The sequence below is a fragment of the Lipophrys pholis genome, assembly GCF_963383615.2.
Source record: "Lipophrys pholis genome assembly, chromosome: 17".
In the NCBI taxonomy this organism is placed as follows: Eukaryota; Metazoa; Chordata; class Actinopteri; order Blenniiformes; family Blenniidae; genus Lipophrys; species Lipophrys pholis.
Genome location: NC_137643.1, coordinates 26,773,627 through 26,795,558, shown reverse-complemented (window position 1 = coordinate 26,795,558; position 21,932 = coordinate 26,773,627). Strand labels below are relative to the sequence as shown.

Below are 21,932 nucleotides of genomic sequence, written 5' to 3'. Positions count from 1 at the left end.
CACACACCACGATACACACCACGATACACGCCACGATACACACCACGATACACACTACGATACACACCACGATACACACCACGATACACACCACGATACACACACCACGATACACGCCACGATACACACACCACGATACACACCACGATACATGCCACGATACACACCACGATACACACACCACGATACACACCACGATACACGCCACGATACACGCCACGATACACGCCACGATACACGCCACGATACATGCCACGATACAAACCACGATACACGCCACGATACACACCACGATACACGCCACGATACACACACCACGATACACACCACGATACACACACCACGATACACACCACGATACACACACCACGATACACACCACGATACACACACCACGATACACACCACGATACACACCACGATACACACACCACGATACACACCACGATACATGCCACGATACACACCACGATACATACCACGATACACACCACGATACACACCACGATACACACCACGACACACACCACGACACACGCCACGATACACGCCACGATACACGCCACGATACACACCACGATACACGCCACGATACACACCACGATACACACCACGATACACACACCACGATACACACCACGATACACACCACGATACACACGCCACGATACACGCCACGATACACACCACGATACACACCACGATACACACCACGATGCACGCCACGATACACGCCACGATACACACCACGATACACGCCACGATACACACACCACGATACACACCACGATACACACCACGATACACGCCACGATACACACCACGATACACGCCACGATACACGCCACGATACACGCCACGATACACGCCACGATACACGCCACGATACACACACCACGACACACACCACGACACACACCACGATACACACCACGATACACGCCACGATACACACACCACGACACACACCACGATACACGCCACGATACATGCCACGATACACGCCACGATACACGCCACGATACACACACCACGACACACACCACGATACACGCCACGATACACGCCACGATACACACACCACGACACACACCACGATACACGCCACGATACACACCACGATACACGCCACGATACACGCCACGATACACGCCACGATACACGCCACGATACACACACCACGATACACACCACGATACACACCACGATACACACCACGATACACGCCACGATACACGCCACACTCATTTCCTCATCCCCTCCGTATTTCTCATGACATCATTCACTGAATTCATCTTTCGTTCCCCTCCTGTTAGCACAGTGATCCAGGGGTGCACACCTGGACTGGCTATGTTTTACCTGTGCAAACATTCAAACATCCTCACACACACACACACTTACCAGGTGACATGACGCTGCGGAGCTGGTGACAGGCAAGACGGGGTGGAGCTAACCCGGGTTTATAACAAAGCCTGAGCGCGACTTTAGGGTCATGTGATCGTTTGGTGTTTGGTTTAACTATTAATTTTGGTTTATAAAGGGAATTATTTCTTTATTTGGAAAATGTTTTTGTTTATTTTATTAGAAGAATGAAGTGTCCTAAAAGTAGGATGTGATTATTATTTGTGTTATGAAATTATGATTGGTGCAGAGGACTCAATCACCCCCCTGGGAGGGGCGTAACAGTAGAAAAGCAGTGGGCAAAGCTGCAGAAGGAGTCATTCCCTGACGTTGCACTGTGGAGCGACACGACTCGGACTAGAACTGTTTTTTTCAAACCCAGCAGCTAAAGGAAGACCTGGGATCAGGTCTGGTTTTTCTCTTCTTATTGTAAATATTTGTCTCACTGTAAATAACGAGCACCGGCTGTTTGGGGACAATAAAAGGAAAGTCGACTTGACATTTGGAGTTGCTGTGGTTGTTCTTTGAACGGGAGCAACCCCGCCACAGAAACAACAAAAACAACACTACAAAAACAACAACGCAGGAACAACAAAAACAACACAACAACAACACAGAAACAACAAAAACAACAATGTAAAAACAACAAAAAAACCACAACACAAAAACAACACTACAAAAACAACAACAACAGGCAGTTTAGATCAACGTTCATGTGAATGTTTAATGTAACTGGTTGTTTAAGTAGTTTCACTCCTCATGGTATCACTCCTCATGTGTTCACTCCTCTTGGTTTCACTCCTCTTGGTTTCACTCTTCATGGTATCACACCTCATGGTATCACTCCTCATGTGTTCACTCCGCATGGTATCACTCCTCATTGTTTCACTCCTCGTGTTCACTCCTCATGGTTTCACTCCTCATGGTATCACTCCTCATGGTTTCACTCCTCATGTGTTCACTCCTCATGGTATCACTCCTCATGTGTTCACTCCGCATGGTATCACTCATCATGGTTTCACTCCTCATGTGTTCACTCCTCATGGTTTCACTCCTCTTGGTTTCACTTCTCATGGTTTCACTCCTCATGGTTTCACTCCTCATGTGTTCACTCCTCGTGTTCACTCCTCTTGGTTTCACTGCTCATGGTTTCACTTCTCATGTGTTCACTCCTCACGTGTTCACTCCTCTTGGTTTCACTCCTCATGGTTTCACTTCTCATGGTTTCACACCTCATGTGTTCACTCCTCTTGGTTTCACTCCTCATGGTTTCACACCTCATGTGTTCACTCCTCGTGTTAACTCCGCATGGTTTCACTCCTCATGGTTTCACTCCTCATGGTTTCACTCCTCATGTGTTCACTCCTCGTGTTCACTCCTCTTGGTTTCACTGCTCATGGTTTCACTTCTCATGTGTTCACTCCTCACGTGTTCACTGCTCTTGGTTTCACTTCTCATGGTTTCACTCCTCATGGTTTCACTTCTCATGGTTTCACTTCACATGTGTTCACTCCTCATGTGTTCACTCCTCACGTGTTCACTCCTCATGGTTTCACTCCTCTTGGTTTCACTCCTCATGGTTTCACTTCTCATGGTTTCACACCTCATGTGTTCACTCTTGGTTTCACTCTTCATGGTTTCACACCTCATGTGTTCACTCCTCGTGTTCACTCCTCATGTTCACTCCTCTTGGTTTCTCTTACGGGCATCTGGCCCCGTTATTTTCCTAAGTTAGTTATTTATTAAAAGACTGGGACTATAAGTTTAGTCCAGCGTATTCGGGTCTTTGATATTTTTGGGTAATTAATTATTCCACTCCGCCTATAACTAGGCTGTCCTATCGCCGGCTTCTGAAAGAGGGAGGGACATATTCAGGACACGGGAGACAAGGGCACAAGTTTGTACATATTTAGTTTATCTTCTTTGATTTCTTCTCACCAGAAGCCTCGTCCACCTGTCCGAAAAACAAAAACAATCAAGGACCAGGGAAAGTTGAACTGAAAGACGGCGTGACTGTCCGGCCAAACAAACAAACAAACAAACAAACAAACAAACAAACAAACAAACAACCCCAACCCTGTCCAGGGCCGCCGAACCAGTACCGACACCGGGCTAAGAAAGAAAACACAAACCCAGGCTAGACCCAGGCTAGACCCACACTAGAGCCAGACTAGACCCTGACTAGACCCTCACTAGACCCAGACCAGAGCCAGACTAGACCCTGACTAGACCAAAACTAGACCCAGACTAGAACAAGACTAGACCCACACTAGACCCAGACTAGAGCCAGACTAGACCCTTACTGTAGCCAGACTAGACCCACACTGGAGCCAGACTAGAGCCGACTAGACCAACACTAGACCCAGACTAGAGCCAGACTAGACCCTTACTGGAGCCAGACTAGACCCACACTGGACCCAGACTAGAGCCAGACTAGACCCACACTAGAGAGAGAGGAATAGAAGAGGGAGAGAGAGGAATAGAAGAGGGAGAGAGAGAGGAATAGAAGAGGGAGAGAGAGAGTGGAATAGAAGAGGGAGAGAGAGAGGAATAGAAGAGGGAGAGAGAGAGAGGAATAGAAGAGAGAGAGAGAGGAATAGAAGAGGGAGAGAGAGGAATAGAAGAGGGAGAGAGAGAGGAATAGAAGAGGGAGAGAGAGGAATAGAAGAGGGAGAGAGGAATAGAAGAGAGAGAGAGAGAGAGAGAGAGAGAGAGAGAGAGAGAGAGAGAGAGAGAGAGGAATAGAAGAGGGAGAGAGGAATAGAAGAGGGAGAGAGAGAGAGGAATAGAAGAGGGAGAGAGAGGAATAGAAGAGGGTCTAGTCTGGGTCTAGTGTGGGTCTAGTCTGGCTTTAGTCTGGGTCTATTGTGGGTCTAGTCTGGCTCTAGTGTGGGTCTAGTCTGGGTCTAGCCTTGGTCTAGTCTGGCTCTAGTGTGGGTCTAGCCTGGGTCTAGTCTTGGTCTAGTCATGCTCTAGTCTGGGTCTAATCATGCACTAGTCTGGGTCTAGTGTGGGTCTAGTCTGGCTTTAGTGTGGGTCTAGTCTGGCTCTAGTCTGGGTCTAGTGTAGGTCTAGTCATGCTCTAGTCTGAGTCTAGTCTGGGTCTAATCTGGGTCTAGTGTGGGTATAGTCTGGCTCTAGTCTGTGTCTATTGTGGGTCTAGTCAGGGTCTAGTCATGCTCTAGTCTGGGTCTAATCATGTTCTAGTCTGGGTCTAGTGTAGGTCTAGTCATGCTCTAGTCTGGCTCTAGTATGGCTCTAGTGTGGGTCTAGTCTGGGTCTATTGTGGGTCTTGTCTGGGTCTAGTCTTTGTCTAGTTTTGCTCTAGTCGCTGTCTAGTCTGGGTCTAGTGAGGGTCTACTCTGGCTCTAGTGTGGGTCTAGTCTGGCTCTAGTGAGGGTCTAGTCTGGCTCTAGTCTGGGTCTAGTCTGGGTCTAGCCTGGGTTTGTGTTTTCTTTCTTAGCCCGGTGTCGGTACTGGTTCGGCGGCCCTGGACAGGGTTGGGGTTGTTTGTTTGTTTGTTTGTTTGTTTGTTTGTTTGTTTGTTTGTTTGTTTGTTTGTTTGTTTGTTTGTTTGTTTGGTTTGGCCGGACAGTCACGCCGTCTTTCAGTTCAACTTTCCCTGGTCCTTGATTGTTTTTGTTTTTCGGACAGGTGGACGAGGCTTCTGGTGAGAAGAAATCAAAGAAGATAAACTAAATGTGTACAAACTTGTGCCCTTGTCTCCCGTGTCCTGAATATGTCCCTCCCTCTTTCAGATGCCGAGGCACTGCTCAGCAGGAGGCTGCAACTCACGAGACAATCGAGAAACCAGAGATGCCGGAATCACCTTCCACAAGTGAGTAGAACCAGACCCTGGTCCAGACTCTGGTCCAGACCCTGATCCAGACCCTGGTGACTTTATGAAGTGGTGATTGTATGGAGTGGTGATTGTTATGAAGTGACTATATGAAGTGTTGACTATATGAAGAAGTGATTGTTATGAAGTGGTGACTGTTATGGAGTTGTGATTAGATGAATTGGTGACTGTATGAACTGACTATATATAGTAGTGAGTCTATGAAGTGACTATATGAAGTGGTGAGTGTATGAAGTGGTGAGTTTATGAAGTGGTGAGTGTATGAAGTGCCGGTATGAAGTGGTGAGTGTACGAAGTGGTGAGTGTATGTAGTGGTGAGTGTATGAAGTGGTGAGTTTATGAAGTGGTGAGTGTATGAAGTGGTGAGTGTATGAAATGGTGAGTGTATGAAGTGGTGAGTGTATGAAGTGGTGAGTGTATGAAATGGTGAGTGTATGTAGTGGTGAGTGTATGAAGTGGTGAGTTTATGAAGTGGTGAGTGTATGAAGTGGCGGTATGAAGTGGTGAGTGTACGAAGTGGTGAGTGTATGTAGTGGTGAGTGTATGAAGTGGTGAGTGTATGAAGTGGTGAGTGTATGAAATGGCGTTATGAAGTGGTGAGTGTATGAAGTGGTGAGTGTATGAAGTGGTGAGTGTGTGAAGTGGTGAGGGTATGTAGAGGTGAGTGTATGAAATGGTGAGTGTATGTAGTGGTGAGTGTATGTAGTGGTGAGTGTATGTAGAGGCGGTATGAGTTTATAAAGTAGTGGTATGAAGTGGTGAGTGTATGAAGTGGTGAGTGTATGAAATGGTGAGTGTATGAAGTGGTGAGTCTATGAAATGGTGAGTGTATGTAGTGGTGAGTGTATGAAATGGCGAGTGTATGAAGTGGTGAGTGTATGTAGTGACTATATGAAGTGTTGACTATATGAAGAAGTGATTTTTATGAAGTGGTGACTGTTATGGAGTTGTGATTAGATGAATTGGTGACTGTATGAACTGACTATATATAGTAGTGAGTCTATGAAGTGACTATATGAAGTGGTGAGTATATGAACTGGTGAGTTTATGAAGTGGTGAGTGTATGAAATGGTGAGTGTATGAAGTGGTGAGTGTACGAAGTGGTGAGTGTATGTAGTGGTGAGTGTATGAAGTGGTGAGTGTATGAAGTGGTGAGTGTATGAAATGGCGAGTGTATGAAGTGGTGAGTGTATGAAGTGGTGAGTGTGTGAAGTGGTGAGGGTATGAAGTGGTGAGTGTGTGAAGTGGTGATTGTGTGAAGTGGTGAGTGTATGAAATGGCGAGTGTATGAAGTGGTGAGTGTGTGAAGTGGTGAGTGTATGAAGTGGTGAGTGTGTGAAGTCGTGAGTGTATGAAGTGGTGAGTGTGTGAAGTGGTGAGGGTATGTAGTGGTGAGTGTATGTAGAGGTGAGTGTATGAAATGGTGAGTGTATGAAATGGTGAGTGTATGTAGTGGTGAGTGTATGTAGTGGTGAGTGTATGTAGAGGCGGTATGAGTTTATAAAGTGGTGAGTGTATGTAGTGGTGAGTGTATGAAATGGTGAGTGTATGTAGTGGTGAGTGTATGTAGTGACTATATGAAGTGTTGACTATATGAAGAAGTGATTTTTATGAAGTGGTGACTGTTATGGAGTTGTGATTAGATGAATTGGTGACTGTGTGAACTGACTATATATAGTAGAGAGTCTATGAAGTGACTATATGAAGTGGTGAGTTTATGAACTGGTGAGTTTATGAAGTGGTGAGTGTATGAAATGGTGAGTGTATGAAGTGGTGAGTGTACGAAGTGGTGAGTGTATGTAGTGGTGAGTGTATGAAGTGGTGAGTGTATGAAGTGGTGAGTGTATGAAATGGTGAGTGTATGAAATGGCGTTATGAAGTGGTGAGTGTATGAAGTGGTGAGTGTGTGAAGTGGTGAGTGTATGAAGTGGTGAGTGTATGAAATGGCGTTATGAAGTGGTGAGTGTGTGAAGTGGTGAGTGTGTGAAGTGGTGAGTGTATGAAATGGCGTTATGAAGTGGTGAGTGTGTGAAGTGGTGAGTGTATAAAGTAGCGGTATGATTTGGCGGTATGAAGTGGTGAGTGTATGAAGTGGCGGTATGAAGTGGTGAGTGTACGAAGTGGTGAGTGTATGAAGTGGTGAGTGTATGAAGTGGTGAGTGTATGAATTGGCGTTATGAAGTGGTGAGTGTATGAAGTGGTGAGTATATGAAATGGTGTTATGAAGTGGTGAGTGTATGAAGTGACTATATGAAGTTGTGAGTGTATGAAGTGGTGAGGGTATGAAGTGGTGACGGTATGAAGTGACTATATGAAGTTTAGAGTGTATGAAGTGGTGAGTGTATGAAATGGCGTTATGAAGTGGTGAGTGTATGAAGTGACTATATGAAGTTGTGAGTGTATGAAGTGGTGAGTGTATGTAGTGGTGAGTGTATGTAGAGGCGGTATGAAGTGGTGAGTGTATGAAGTGGTGAGTGTATGTAGTGGTGAGTGTATGAAGTGGTGAGTGTATGTAGAGGTGAGTGTATGTAGAGGCGGTATGAGTTTATGAAGTAGTGGTATGAAGTGGTGAGTGTATGAAGTGGTGAGTGTATGTAGTGGTGAGTGTATGTAGAGGCGGTATGAGTTTATGAAGTAGTGAGTGTATGAAGTAGTGGTATGAAGTGGTGAGTGTATGAAGTGGTGAGTGTATGAAGTGGTGAGGGTATGAAGTGGTGAGTGTGTGAAGTGGCGGTATGATGTCGTGAGTGTATAAAGTAGTGGTATGATTTGGCGGTATAAAGTGGTGAGTGTATGAAGTGGTGAGTGTATGAAGTGGTGAGGGTATGAAGTGGTGAGGGTATGAAGTGGCGTTATGAAGTGGCGTTATGAAGTAGTGAGTGTATGAAGTGGTGAGTGTATGAAGTGGTGATTGTATGAAATGGTGAGGGTATGAAGTGGTGAGTGTATGAAGTGGTGAGTGTATGAAATGGCGTTATGAAGTGGTGAGTGTATGAAGTGGTGAGTGTATGAAGTGGTGTGTGTGAAGTGGTGAGTGTATCTAGTGGTGAGTGTATGAAGTGGTGTTATGAAGTGGTGAGTGTATGAAGTGACTATATGAAGTTGTGAGTGTATGAAGTGGTGAGTGTATGAAGTGACTATATGAAGTTTAGAGTGTATGAAGTGGTGAGTGTATGAAATGGCGTTATGAAGTGGTGAGTGTATGAAGTGACTATATGAAGTTGTGAGTGTATGAAGTGGTGAGGGTATGAAGTGGTGAGTGTATGAAGTGGTGAGTGTATGTAGTGGTGAGTGTATGAAGTGGTGAGTGTATGTAGTGGTGAGTTTATGAAGTGGTGAGTGTATGAAGTGGTGAGTGTATGAAGTGGTGAGTGTACGAAGTGGTGAGTGTATGAAGTGGTGAGTGTATGAAGTGGTGAGTGTATGTAGAGGTGAGTGTATGAAGTGGTGAGTGTATGTAGTGGTGAGTTTATGAAGTGCTGACTATATGATGTGGTGAGTGTATGTAGTGGTGAGTGTATGTAGAGGCGGTATGAAGTGGTGAGTGTATGAAGTGGTGAGTGTATGTAGTGGTGAGTTTATGAAGTGGTGAGTGTATGAAGTGGTGAGTGTATGTAGTGGTGAGTGTATGAAGTGGTGAGTGTATGTAGAGGTGAGTGTATGTAGAGGTGGTATGAGTTTATGAAGTAGTGGTATGAAGTGGTGAGTGTATGAAGTGGTGAGTGTATGAAGTGGTGAGTGTATGTAGTGGTGAGTGTATGTAGAGGCGGTATGAGTTTATGAAGTAGTGAGTGTATGAAGTAGTGGTATGAAGTGGTGAGTGTATGAAGTGGTGAGTGTATGAAGTTGTGAGGGTATGAAGTGGTGAGTGTGTGAAGTGGCGGTATGATGTCGTGAGTGTATAAAGTAGTGGTATGATTTGGCAGTATAAAGTGGTGAGTGTATGAAGTGGTGCGGGTATGAAGTGGCCTTATGAAGTGGCGTTATGAAGTAGTGAGTGTATGAAGTGGTGAGTGTATGAAGTGGTGAGTGTGTGAAGTGGTGATTGTATGAAGTGGTGAGTGTATGAAGTGGTGAGTGTATGAAATGGAGTTTTGAAGTGGCGTTAAGAAGTGGTGTGTGTATGAAGTGGTGAGTGTATGAAATGGCGTTATGAAGTGGCGTTATGAAGTGGTGAGTGTATGAAGTGGTGAGTGTATGAAGTGGTGTGTGTGAAGTGGTGAGTGTATGTAGTGGTGAGTGTATGAAGTGGTGAGTATATGAAATGGCGTTATGAAGTGGTGAGTGTATGAAGTGACTATATGAAGTTGTGAGTGTATGAAGTGGTGAGGGTATGAAGTGGTGAGTTTATGAAGTGGTGAGTGTATGTAGTGGTGAGTGTATGTAGAGGCGGTATGAAATGGTGAGTGTATGAAGTGGTGAGTGTATGTAGTGGTGAGTTTATGAAGTGGTGAGTGTATGAAGTGGTGAGTGTATGTAGTGGTGAGTGTATGTAGAGGCGGTATGAAATGGTGAGTGTATGAAGTGGTGAGTGTATGTAGTGGTGAGTTTTTGAAGTGGTGAGTGTATGAAGTGGTGAGTGTATGAAGTGGTGAGTGTATGTAGTGGTGAGTGTATGAAGTGGTGAGTGTATGTAGAGGTGAGTGTATGTAGAGGCGGAATGAGTTTATGAAGTAGTGGTATGAAGTGGTAAGTGTATGAAGTGGTGAGTGTATGTAGTGGTGAGTGTATGTAGAGGCGGTATGAGTTTATGAAGAAGTGAGTGTATGAAGTAGTGGTATGAAGTGGTGAGTGTATGAAGTGGTGAGTGTATGAAGTGGTGAGGGTATGAAGTGGTGAGTGTGTGAAGTGGCGGTATGATGTCGTGAGTGTATAAAGTAGTGGTATGATTTGGCGGTATAAAGTGGTAAGTGTATGAAGTGGTGAGTGTATGAAGTGAGTGTATGAAGTAGTGAGTGTTTGAAGTGGTGAGTGTATGAAGTAGTGAGTGTATGAAATGATGAGTGTATGAAGTGGTGAGTGTATGAAATGGCGTTATGAAGTGGCGTTATGAAATGGTGAGTGTATGTAGTGGTGAGTGTATGTAGAGGCGGTATGAGTTTATAAAGTGGTGAGTGTATGTAGTGGTGAGTGTATGAAATGGTGAGTGTATGAATTGGTGAGTGTATGTAGTGGTGAGTGTATGTAGTGGTGAGTGTATGAAGTGGTGAGTGTATTAAGTGAGTGTATGAAGTAGTGAGTGTTTGAAGTGGTGAGTGTATGAAGTAGTGAGTGTATGAAATGATGAGTGTATGAAATGGTGAGTGTACGAAGTGGTGAGTGTATGTAGTGGTGAGTGTATGAAATGGTGAGTGTATGAAGTGGAGTGTATGAAGTGAGTGTATGAAATGGTGAGTGTATGAAATGGTGAGTGTATGAAGTGAGTGTATGAAATGGTGAGTGTATGTAGTGGTGAGTGTATGAAGTGGTGAGTGTATGAAATGGCGTTATGAAATGGTGAGTGTATGTAGTGGTGAGTGTATGTAGAGGCGGTATGAGTTTATGAAGTGGTGAGTGTATGAAGTGGTGAGTGTATGAAATGGTGAGTGTATGAATTGGTGAGTGTATGAAGTGGTGAGTGTATGTAGTTGGTGAGTGTATGTAGTGGTGAGTGTATGAAGTGGTGAGTGTATGAAGTAGTGAGTGTTTGAAGTGGTGAGTGTATGAAGTAGTGAGTGTATGAAATGATGAGTGTATGAAATGGTGAGTGTATGAAATGATGAGTGTATGAAATGGTGAGTGTATGAAGTGGTGAGTGTATGTAGAGGCGGTATGAGTTTATGAAGTGGTAAGTCTATGAAGTAGTGAGTGTATGAAGTGGTGAGTGTATGTAGTGGTGAGTGTTTGAAGTGGTGAGTGTATGTAGTGGTGAGTGTATGAAATGGTGAGTGTATGAAGTGGTGAGTGTATGAAGTGATGAGTGTATGTAGTGGTGAGTGTATGAAGTGGTGTGTGTGAAGTGGCAGTATGATGTCGTGAGTGTATAAAGTAGTGGTATGATTTGGCGGTATGAAGTGGTGAGTGTATGAAGTGGTGAGTGTATCAAGTGGTGAGTGTATGAAGCGGTGATTGTATGAAGTGGTGAGTGTATGAAGTGGTGAGTGTATGTAGTGGTGAGTGTATGTAGAGGCGGTATGAGTTTATGAAGTAGTGAGTATATGAAGTAGTGGTATGAAGTGGTGAGTGCATGAAGTGGTGAGTGTATGAAGTGGTGAGGGTATGAAGTGGTGAGTGTGTGAAGTGGCGGTATGATGTCGTGAGTGTATAAAGTAGTGGTATGATTTGGCGGTATAAAGTGGTAAGTGTATGAAGTGGTGAGGGTATGAAGTGGTGAGGGTATGAAGTGGTGAGGGTATGAAGTGGCGTTATGAAGTGGTGAGTGTATGAAGTGGTGAGTGTGTGAAGTGGTGATTGTATGAAGTGGTGAGTGTATGAAGTGGTGAGGGTATGAAGTGGTGAGTGTATGAAATGGCGTTTTGAAGTGGTGAGTGTATGAAGTGGTGAGTGCATGAAGTGGTGTGTGTGAAGTGGCGGTATGATGTCGTGAGTGTATAAAGTAGCGGTATGATTTGGCGGTATGAAGTGGTGAGGGTATGAAGTGGTGAGTGTATGAAGTGATGAGGGTATGAAGTGGTGTGGGTATGTAGTGGTGAGTGTATGAAATGGTGAGTTTATGAAGTGGTGAGTGTATGAAATCGCGTTATGAAATGGTGAGTGTATGTAGTGGTGAGTGTATGAAGTGGTGTGTATGAAGTGGTGAGTGTATGAAATGGCGTTATGAAGTGGTGAGTGTATGTAGTGGTGAGTGTATATAGTGGTGAGTGTATGTAGAGGCGGTATGAGTTTATGAAGTAGTGGTATGAAGTGGTGAGTGTATGAAGTGATTGTATGAAATGGTGAGTGTATGTAGTGGTGAGTGTATGTAGTGGTGAGTGTATGAAGTGGTGAGTGTATGAAATGGCGTTATGAAGTGGCGTTATGAAATGGTGAGTGTATGTAGTGGTGAGTGTATGAAGTAGTGAGTGTATGAAGTGGTGAGTGTATGAAGTGGTGAGTGTTTGTAGTGGTGAGTGTATGTAGTGGTGAGTGTATGAAGTGGTGAGTGTATGAAGTGGTGAGTGTATGAAGTGAGTGTATGAAGTAGTGAGTGTATGAAGTGGTGAGTGTATGAAATGATGAGTGTATGGAATGGTGAGTGTATGAAGTGGTGACTGTATGTAGTGGTGAGTGTATGAAGTGGTGAGTGTATGAAATGGTGAGTGTATGAAGTGGTGAGTGTATGAAGTGAGTGTATGAAATGGTGAGTATATGGTGGTGAGTGTATGAAATTGTGAGTGTATGTGGTGAGTGTATGTTGTGGTGAGTGTATGTAGAGGCGGTATGAGTTTATGAAGTGGTGAGTCTATGAAGTGGTGAGTGTATGTAGTGGTGAGTGTATGAAATGGTGAGTGTATAAAGTGGTGAGTGTATGAAGTGGTGAGTGTATGTAGTGGTGAGTGTATGAAGTGGTGAGGGTATGAAGTAGTGAGTGTGTGAAGTGGCGGTATGATGTCGTGAGTGTATAAAGTAGTGGTATGATTTGGCGGTATGAAGTGGTGAGGGTATGAAGTGGTGAGGGTATGAAGTGGTGAGTGTATGAAGTGATGAGTGTATGAAATGGTGAGGGTATGAAGTGACTATATGAAGTGGTGAGTGTATGAAGTGGTGAGGGTATGAAGTGGTGAGTGTATGAAGTGGTGAGTGTGTGAAGTGGTGAGTGTATGAAGTGGTGATTGCATGAAGTGGTGAGGGTATGAAGTGATTATATGAAGTGGTGAGTGTATGAAGTGGTGGTTCGAAGTGGTGAGTGTACGAAGTGACTATATGATGTGGTGAGAGTATGAAGTGGTGAGTGTATAAAGTGGTGAGGGTATGAAGTGGTGAGTGTGTGAAGTGGTGAGTGTATGAAGTGGTGAGGGTATGAAGTGGTGAGGGTTTGAAGTGACTATATGAAATGGTGAGGGTGTAAAGTGGTGAGGGTATAAAGTGGTGAGGGTATGAAGTGGTGAGTGTTTGAAGTGGTGAGTGTATGAAGTGGTGAGGGTATGAATTGGTGAGGGTTTGAAGTGACTATATGAAGTGGTGAGGGTGTGAAGTGGTGAGGTAATGAATTGGTGAGAGTATGAAGTGGTGAGGGTATGAAGTGACTATATGAAGTGGTGAGGGTATGAAGTGGGTCGTGTATGAAGTGGTGAGTGTATGTAGAGGCGGTATGAAGTGGTGAGTGTATGAAGTGGTGAGTGTATGTAGTGGTGAGTTTATGAAGTGGTGAGTGTATGAAGTGGTGAGTGTATGTAGTGGTGAGTGTATGAAGTGGTGAGTGTATGTAGAGGTGTGTGTATGTAGAGGCGGTATGAGTTTATGAAGTAGTGAGTGTATGAAGTAGTGGTATGAAGTGGTGAGTGTATGAAGTGGTGAGTGTATGAAGTGGTGAGTGTATGTAGTGGTGAGTGTATGTAGAGGCGGTATGAGTTCATGAAGTAGTGAGTGTATGAAGTAGTGGTATGAAATGGTGAGTGTATGAAGTGGTGAGTGTATGAAGTGGTGAGGGTATGAAGTGGTGAGTGTGTGAAGTGGCAGTATGATGTCGTGAGTGTATAAAGTAGTGGTATGATTTGGCGGTATGAAGTGGTGAGTGTATGAAGTGGTGAGGGTATGAAGTGGTGAGTGTATGAAGTGGTGAGGGTATGAAGTGGTGAGGGTATGAAGTGGCGTTATGAAGTGGCGTTATGAAGTAGTGAGTGTATGAAGTGGTGAGTGTATGTAGAGGCGGTATGAGTTTATGAAGTGGTGAGTGTATGAAGTGGTGAGTGTATGAAATGGTGAGTGTATGAATTGGTGAGTGTATGAAGTGGTGAGTGTATGTAGTGGTGAGTGTATGTAGTGGTGAGTGTATGAAGTGGTGAGTGTATGAAGTGAGTGTATGAAGTAGTGAGTGTTTGAAGTGGTGAGTGTATGAAGTAGTGAGTGTATGAAATGATGAGTGTATGAAATGGTGAGTGTACGAAGGGGTGAGTGTATGTAGTGGTGAGTGTATGAAGTGGTGAGTGTATGAAATGGCGTTATGAAGTGGCGTTATGAAATGGTGAGTGTATGTAGTGGTGAGTGTATGTAGAGGCGGTATGAGTTTATAAAGTGGTGAGTGTATGTAGTGGTGAGTGTATGAAATGGTGAGTGTATGAATTGGTGAGTGTATGTAGTGGTGAGTGTTTGTAGTGGTGAGTGTATGAAGTGGTGAGTGTATTAAGTGAGTGTATGAAGTAGTGAGTGTTTGAAGTGGTGAGTGTATGAAGTGGTGAGTGTATGTAGTGGTGAGTTTATGAAGTGGTGAGTGTATGAAGTGGTGAGTGTATGTAGTGGTGAGTGTATGAAGTGGTGAGTGTATGTAGAGGTGTGTGTATGTAGAGGCGGTATGAGTTTATGAAGTAGTGAGTGTATGAAGTAGTGGTATGAAGTGGTGAGTGTATGAAGTGGTGAGTGTATGAAGTGGTGAGTGTATGTAGTGGTGAGTGTATGTAGAGGCGGTATGAGTTCATGAAGTAGTGAGTGTATGAAGTAGTGGTATGAAATGGTGAGTGTATGAAGTGGTGAGTGTATGAAGTGGTGAGGGTATGAAGTGGTGAGTGTGTGAAGTGGCAGTATGATGTCGTGAGTGTATAAAGTAGTGGTATGATTTGGCGGTATGAAGTGGTGAGTGTATGAAGTGGTGAGGGTATGAAGTGGTGAGTGTATGAAGTGGTGAGGGTATGAAGTGGTGAGGGTATGAAGTGGCGTTATGAAGTGGCGTTATGAAGTAGTGAGTGTATGAAGTGGTGAGTGTATGTAGAGGCGGTATGAGTTTATGAAGTGGTGAGTGTATGAAGTAGTGAGTGTATGAAATGGTGAGTGTATGAATTGGTGAGTGTATGAAGTGGTGAGTGTATGTAGTGGTGAGTGTATGAAGTGGTGAGTGTATGAAGTGAGTGTATGAAGTAGTGAGTGTTTGAAGTGGTGAGTGTATGAAGTAGTGAGTGTATGAAATGATGAGTGTATGAAATGGTGAGTGTACGAAGGGGTGAGTGTATGTAGTGGTGAGTGTATGAAGTGGTGAGTGTATGAAATGGCGTTATGAAGTGGCGTTATGAAATGGTGAGTGTATGTAGTGGTGAGTGTATGTAGAGGCGGTATGAGTTTATAAAGTGGTGAGTGTATGTAGTGGTGAGTGTATGAAATGGTGAGTGTATGAATTGGTGAGTGTATGTAGTGGTGAGTGTTTGTAGTGGTGAGTGTATGAAGTGGTGAGTGTATTAAGTGAGTGTATGAAGTAGTGAGTGTTTGAAGTGGTGAGTGTATGAAGTAGTGAGTGTATGAAATGATGAGTGTATGAAATGGTGAGTGTACGAAGTGGTGAGTGTATGTAGTGGTGAGTGTATGAAGTGGTGAGTGTATGAAATGGTGAGTGTATGAAGTGGAGTTTATGAAGTGAGTGTATGAAATGGTGAGTGTATGAAATGGTGAGTGTATGAAATGGTGAGTGTATGAAGTGAGTGTATGAAATGGTGAGTGTATGTAGTGGTGAGTGTGTGTATTGGTGAGTATTTGAAGTGGTGAGTGTATGTAGTGGTGAGTGTATGAAGTGGTGAGTGTATGAAATGGCGTTATGAAATGGTGAGTGTATGTAGTGGTGAGTGTATGTAGAGGCGGTATGAGTTTATGAAGTGGTGAGTGTATGAAGTGGTGAGTGTATGAAATGGTGAGTGTATGAATTGGTGAGTGTATGAAGTGGTGAGTGTATGTAGTGGTGAGTGTATGTAGTGGTGAGTGTATGAAGTGGTGAGTATGAAGTAGTGAGTGTTTGAAGTGGTGAGTGTATGAAGTAGTGAGTGTATGAAATGGTGAGTGTATGAAGTGGAGTGTATGAAATGGTGAGTGTATGGTGGTGAGTGTATGAAATGGTGAGTGTATGTAGTGGTGAGTGTATGAAATGGTGAGTGTATGTAGAGGCGGTATGAGTTTATGAAGTGGTAAGTCTATGAAGTAGTGAGTGTATGAAGTGGTGAGTGTATGTAGTGGTGAGTGTTTGAAGTGGTGAGTGTATGTAGTGGTGAGTGTATGAAATGGTGAGTGTATGAAGTGGTGAGTGTATGAAGTGATGAGTGTATGTAGTGGTGAGTGTATGAAGTAGTGAGTGTATGAAGTGGTGAGTGTGTGAAGTGGCAGTATGATGTCGTGAGTGTATAAAGTAGTGGTATGATTTGGCGGTATGAAGTGGTGAGTGTATGAAGTGGTGAGTGTATCAAGTGGTGAGTGTATGAAGCGGTGATTGTATGAAGTGGTGAGTGTATGAAGTGGTGAGTGTATGTAGTGGTGAGTGTATGTAGAGGCGGTATGAGTTTATGAAGTAGTGAGTGTATGAAGTAGTGGTATGAAGTGGTGAGTGCATGAAGTGGTGAGTGTATGAAGTGGTGAGGGTATGAAGTGGTGAGTGTGTGAAGTGGCGGTATGATGTCGTGAGTGTATAAAGTAGTGGTATGATTTGGCGGTATAAAGTGGTAAGTGTATGAAGTGGTGAGTGTATGAAGTGGTGAGGGTATGAAGTGGTGAGGGTATGAAGTGGTGAGGGTATGAAGTGGCGTTATGAAGTGGTGAGTGTGTGAAGTGGTGATTGTATGAAGTGGTGAGTGTATGAAGTGGTGAGGGTATGAAGTGGTGAGTGTATGAAATGGCGTTTTGAAGTGGTGAGTGTATGAAGTGGTGAGTGCATGAAGTGGTGTATGTGAAGTGGCGGTATGATGTCGTGAGTGTATAAAGTAGCGGTATGATTTGGCGGTATGAAGTGGTGAGGGTATGAAGTGGTGAGTGTATGAAGTGATGAGGGTATGAAGTGGTGTGGGTATGTAGTGGTGAGTGTATGAAATGGTGAGTGTATGAAGTGGTGAGTGTATGAAATTGCGTTATGAAATGGTGAGTGTATGTAGTGGTGAGTGTATGAAGTGGTGTGTATGAAGTGGTGTGTATGAAGTGGTGAGTGTATGAAATGGCGTTATGAAGTGGTGAGTGTATGTAGTGGTGAGTGTGTATAGTGGTGAGTGTATGTAGAGGCGGTATGAGTTTATGAAGTAGTGGTATGAAATGGTGAGTGTATGTAGTGGTGAGTGTATGTAGTGGTGAGTGTATGAAGTGGTGAGTGTATGAAATGGCGTTATGAAGTGGCGTTATGAAATGGTGAGTGTATGTAGTGGTGAGTGTATGAAGTAGTGAGTGTATGAAGTGGTGAGTGTATGAAGTGGTGAGTGTATGTAGTGGTGAGTGTATGTAGTGGTGAGTGTATGAAGTGGTGAGTGTATGAAGTGAGTGTATGAAGTAGAGTGTATGAAGTGGTGAGTGTATGAAATGATGAGTGTATGGAATGGTGAGTGTATGAAGTGGTGACTGTATGTAGTGGTGAGTGTATGAAGTGGTGAGTGTATGAAGTGAGTGTATGAAATGGTGAGTATGTGGTATTGAGTGTATGAAATGGTGAGTGTATGTAGTGGTGAGTGTATGAAATGGTGAGTGTATGAAATGAGTGTATGTTGTGGTGAGTGTATGAAGTGGTGAGGGTATGAAGTGGTGAGGGTTTGAAGTGACTATATGAAGTGGTGAGGGTATAAAGTGGTGAGGGTATAAAGTGGTGAGGGTATGAAGTGGTGAGTGTTTGAAGTGGTGAGTGTATGAAGTGGTGAGGGTATGAATTGGTGAGGGTTTGAAGTGACTATATGAAGTGGTGAGGGTGTGAAGTGGTGAGGTAATGAATTGGTGAGAGTATGAAGTGGTGAGGGTATGAAGTGACTATATGAAGTGGTGAGGGTATGAAGTGGGTCGTGTATGAAGTGGTGAGTGTATGTAGAGGCGGTATGAAGTGGTGAGTGTATGAAGTGGTGAGTGTATGTAGTGGTGAGTTTATGAAGTGGTGAGTGTATGTAGTGGTGAGTGTATGTAGTGGTGAGTGTATGAAGTGGTGAGTGTATGTAGAGGTGTGTGTATGTAGAGGCGGTATGAGTTTATGAAGTAGTGAGTGTATGAAGTAGTGGTATGAAGTGGTGAGTGTATGAAGTGGTGAGTGTATGAAGTGGTGAGTGTATGTAGTGGTGAGTGTATGTAGAGGCGGTATGAGTTCATGAAGTAGTGCGTGTATGAAGTAGTGGTATGAAATGGTGAGTGTATGAAGTGGTGAGTGTATGAAGTGGTGAGGGTATGAAGTGGTGAGTGTGTGAAGTGGCAGTATGATGTCGTGAGTGTATAAAGTAGTGGTATGATTTGGCGGTATGAAGTGGTGAGGGTATGAAGTGGTGAGGGTATGAAGTGGTGAGTGTATGAAGTGGTGAGGGTATGAAGTGGTGAGGGTATGAAGTGGCGTTATGAAGTGGCGTTATGAAGTAGTGAGTGTATGAAGTGGTGAGTGTATGTAGAGGCGGTATGAGTTTATGAAGTGGTGAGTGTATGAAGTGGTGAGTGTATGAAATGGTGAGTGTATGAATTGGTGAGTGTATGAAGTGGTGAGTGTATGTAGTGGTGAGTGTATGTAGTGGTGAGTGTATGAAGTGGTGTGTGTATGAAGTGAGTGTATGAAGTAGTGAGTGTTTGAAGTGGTGAGTGTATGAAGTAGTGAGTGTATGAAATGATGAGTGTATGAAATGGTGAGTGTACGAAGGGGTGAGTGTATGTAGTGGTGAGTGTATGAAGTGGTGAGTGTATGAAATGGCGTTATGAAGTGGCGTTATGAAATGGTGAGTGTATGTAGTGGTGAGTGTATGTAGAGGCGGTATGAGTTTATAAAGTGGTGAGTGTATGTAGTGGTGAGTGTATGAAATGGTGAGTGTATGAATTGGTGAGTGTATGTAGTGGTGAGTGTTTGTAGTGGTGAGTGTATGAAGTGGTGAGTGTATTAAGTGAGTGTATGAAGTAGTGAGTGTTTGAAGTGGTGAGTGTATGAAGTAGTGAGTGTATGAAATGATGAGTGTATGAAATGGTGAGTGTACGAAGTGGTGAGTGTATGTAGTGGTGAGTGTATGAAGTGGTGAGTGTATGAAATGGTGAGTGTATGAAGTGGAGTTTATGAAGTGAGTGTATGAAATGGTGAGTGTATGAAATGGTGAGTGTATGAAGTGAGTGTATGAAATGGTGAGTGTATGTAGTGGTGAGTGTGTGTATTGGTGAGTATTTGAAGTGGTGAGTGTATGTAGTGGTGAGTGTATGAAGTGGTGAGTGTATGAAATGGCGTTATGAAATGGTGAGTGTATGTAGTGGTGAGTGTATGTAGAGGCGGTATGAGTTTATGAAGTGGTGAGTGTATGAAGTGGTGAGTGTATGAAATGGTGAGTGTATGAATTGGTGAGTGTATGAAGTGGTGAGTGTATGTAGTGGTGAGTGTATGTAGTGGTGAGTGTATGAAGTGGTGAGTATGAAGTAGTGAGTGTTTGAAGTGGTGAGTGTATGAAGTAGTGAGTGTATGAAATGATGAGTGTATGAAATGGTGAGTGTATGAAGTGGAGTGTATGAAATGGTGAGTGTATGGTGGTGAGTGTATGAAATGGTGAGTGTATGTAGAGGCGGTATGAGTTTATGAAGTGGTAAGTCTATGAAGTAGTGAGTGTATGAAGTGGTGATTGTATGTAGTGGTGAGTGTTTGAAGTGGTGAGTGTATGTAGTGGTGAGTGTATGAAATGGTGAGTGTATGAAGTGGTGAGTGTATGAAGTGATGAGTGTATGTAGTGGTGAGTGTATGAAGTAGTGAGTGTATGAAGTGGTGAGTGTGTGAAGTGGCAGTATGATGTCGTGAGTGTATAAAGTAGTGGTATGATTTGGCGGTATGAAGTGGTGAGTGTATGAAGTGGTGAGTGTATCAAGTGGTGAGTGTATGAAGCGGTGATTGTATGAAGTGGTGAGTGTATGAAGTGGTGAGTGTATGTAGTGGTGAGTGTATGTAGAGGCGGTATGAGTTTATGAAGTAGTGAGTGTATGAAGTAGTGGTATGAAGTGGTGAGTGCATGAAGTGGTGAGTGTATGAAGTGGTGAGGGTATGAAGTGGTGAGTGTGTGAAGTGGCGGTATGATGTCGTGAGTGTATAAAGTAGTGGTATGATTTGGCGGTATAAAGTGGTAAGTGTATGAAGTGGTGAGTGTATGAAGTTGTGAGGGTATGAAGTGGTGAGGGTATGAAGTGGCGTTATGAAGTGGTGAGTGTGTGAAGTGGTGATTGTATGAAGTGGTGAGTGTATGAAGTGGTGAGGGTATGAAGTGGTGAGTGTATGAAATGGCGTTTTGAAGTGGTGAGTGTATGAAGTGGTGAGTGCATGAAGTGGTGTATGTGAAGTGGCGGTATGATGTCGTGAGTGTATAAAGTAGCGGTATGATTTGGCGGTATGAAGTGGTGAGGGTATGAAGTGGTGAGTGTATGAAGTGATGAGGGTATGAAGTGGTGTGGGTATGTAGTGGTGAGTGTATGAAATGGTGAGTGTATGAAGTGGTGAGTGTATGAAATTGCGTTATGAAATGGTGAGTGTATGTAGTGGTGAGTGTATGAAGTGGTGTGTATGAAGTGGTGAGTGTATGAAATGGCGTTATGAAGTGGTGAGTGTATGTAGTGGTGAGTGTATGAAGTGGTGTGTATGAAGTGGTGTGTATGAAGTGGTGAGTGTATGAAATGGCGTTATGAAGTGGTGAGTGTATGTAGTGGTGAGTGTGTATAGTGGTGAGTGTATGTAGAGGCGGTATGAGTTTATGAAGTAGTGGTATGAAGTGGTGAGTGTATGAAGTGATTGTATGAAATGGTGAGTGTATGTAGTGGTGAGTGTATGTAGTGGTGAGTGTATGAAGTGGTGAGTGTATGAAATGGCGTTATGAAGTGGCGTTATGAAATGGTGAGTGTATGTAGTGGTGAGTGTATGAAGTAGTGAGTGTATGAAGTGGTGAGTGTATGAAGTGGTGAGTGTATGTAGTGGTGAGTGTATGTAGTGGTGAGTGTATGAAGTGGTGAGTGTATGAAGTGGTGAGTGTATGAAGTGAGTGTATGAAGTAGAGTGTATGAAGTGGTGAGTGTATGAAATGATGAGTGTATGGAATGGTGAGTGTATGAAGTGGTGACTGTATGTAGTGGTGAGTGTATGAAGTGGTGAGTGTATGAAGTGAGTGTATGAAGTAGTGAGTGTATGAAATGATGAGTGTATGAAGTGGTGAGTGTATGAAATGGTGAGTGTATGAAGTGGTGAGTGTATGAAGTGAGTGTATGAAATGGTGAGTATGTGGTGGTGAGTGTATGAAATGGTGAGTGTATGTAGTGGTGAGTGTATGAAATGGTGAGTGTATGAAGTGAGTGTATGTTGTGGTGAGTGTATGTAGTGGTGAGTTTATGAAGTGGTGAGTGTATGAAGTGGTGAGTGTATGAAGTAGTGAGTGTATGAAGTGGTGAGTGTATGTAGTGGTGAGTGTATGAAGTGGTGAGTGTATGTAGTGGTGAGTGAATGAAATGGTGAGTGTATGAAGTGGTGAGTGTATGAAGTGGTGAGTGTATGAAATGGTGAGTGTATGAAGTGGTGAGTGTATGAAATGGCGTTTTGAAGTGGCGTTATGAAGTG

General features: G+C 43.6%; 1 protein-coding gene across 1 annotated transcript in view; it reads left to right on the top strand.

Annotated features, from left to right (window-relative positions):
* Positions 1-21,932, top strand: part of thap7 (THAP domain containing 7) — an 87,597-nt gene that overhangs the window by 8,334 nt on the left and 57,331 nt on the right. The window contains exon 2 of the mRNA XM_080485230.1: positions 5,160-5,239. Within this exon, the coding sequence (XP_080341356.1) occupies positions 5,160-5,239 (80 nt within the window). The remainder of the gene's footprint in view (positions 1-5,159; positions 5,240-21,932) is intronic.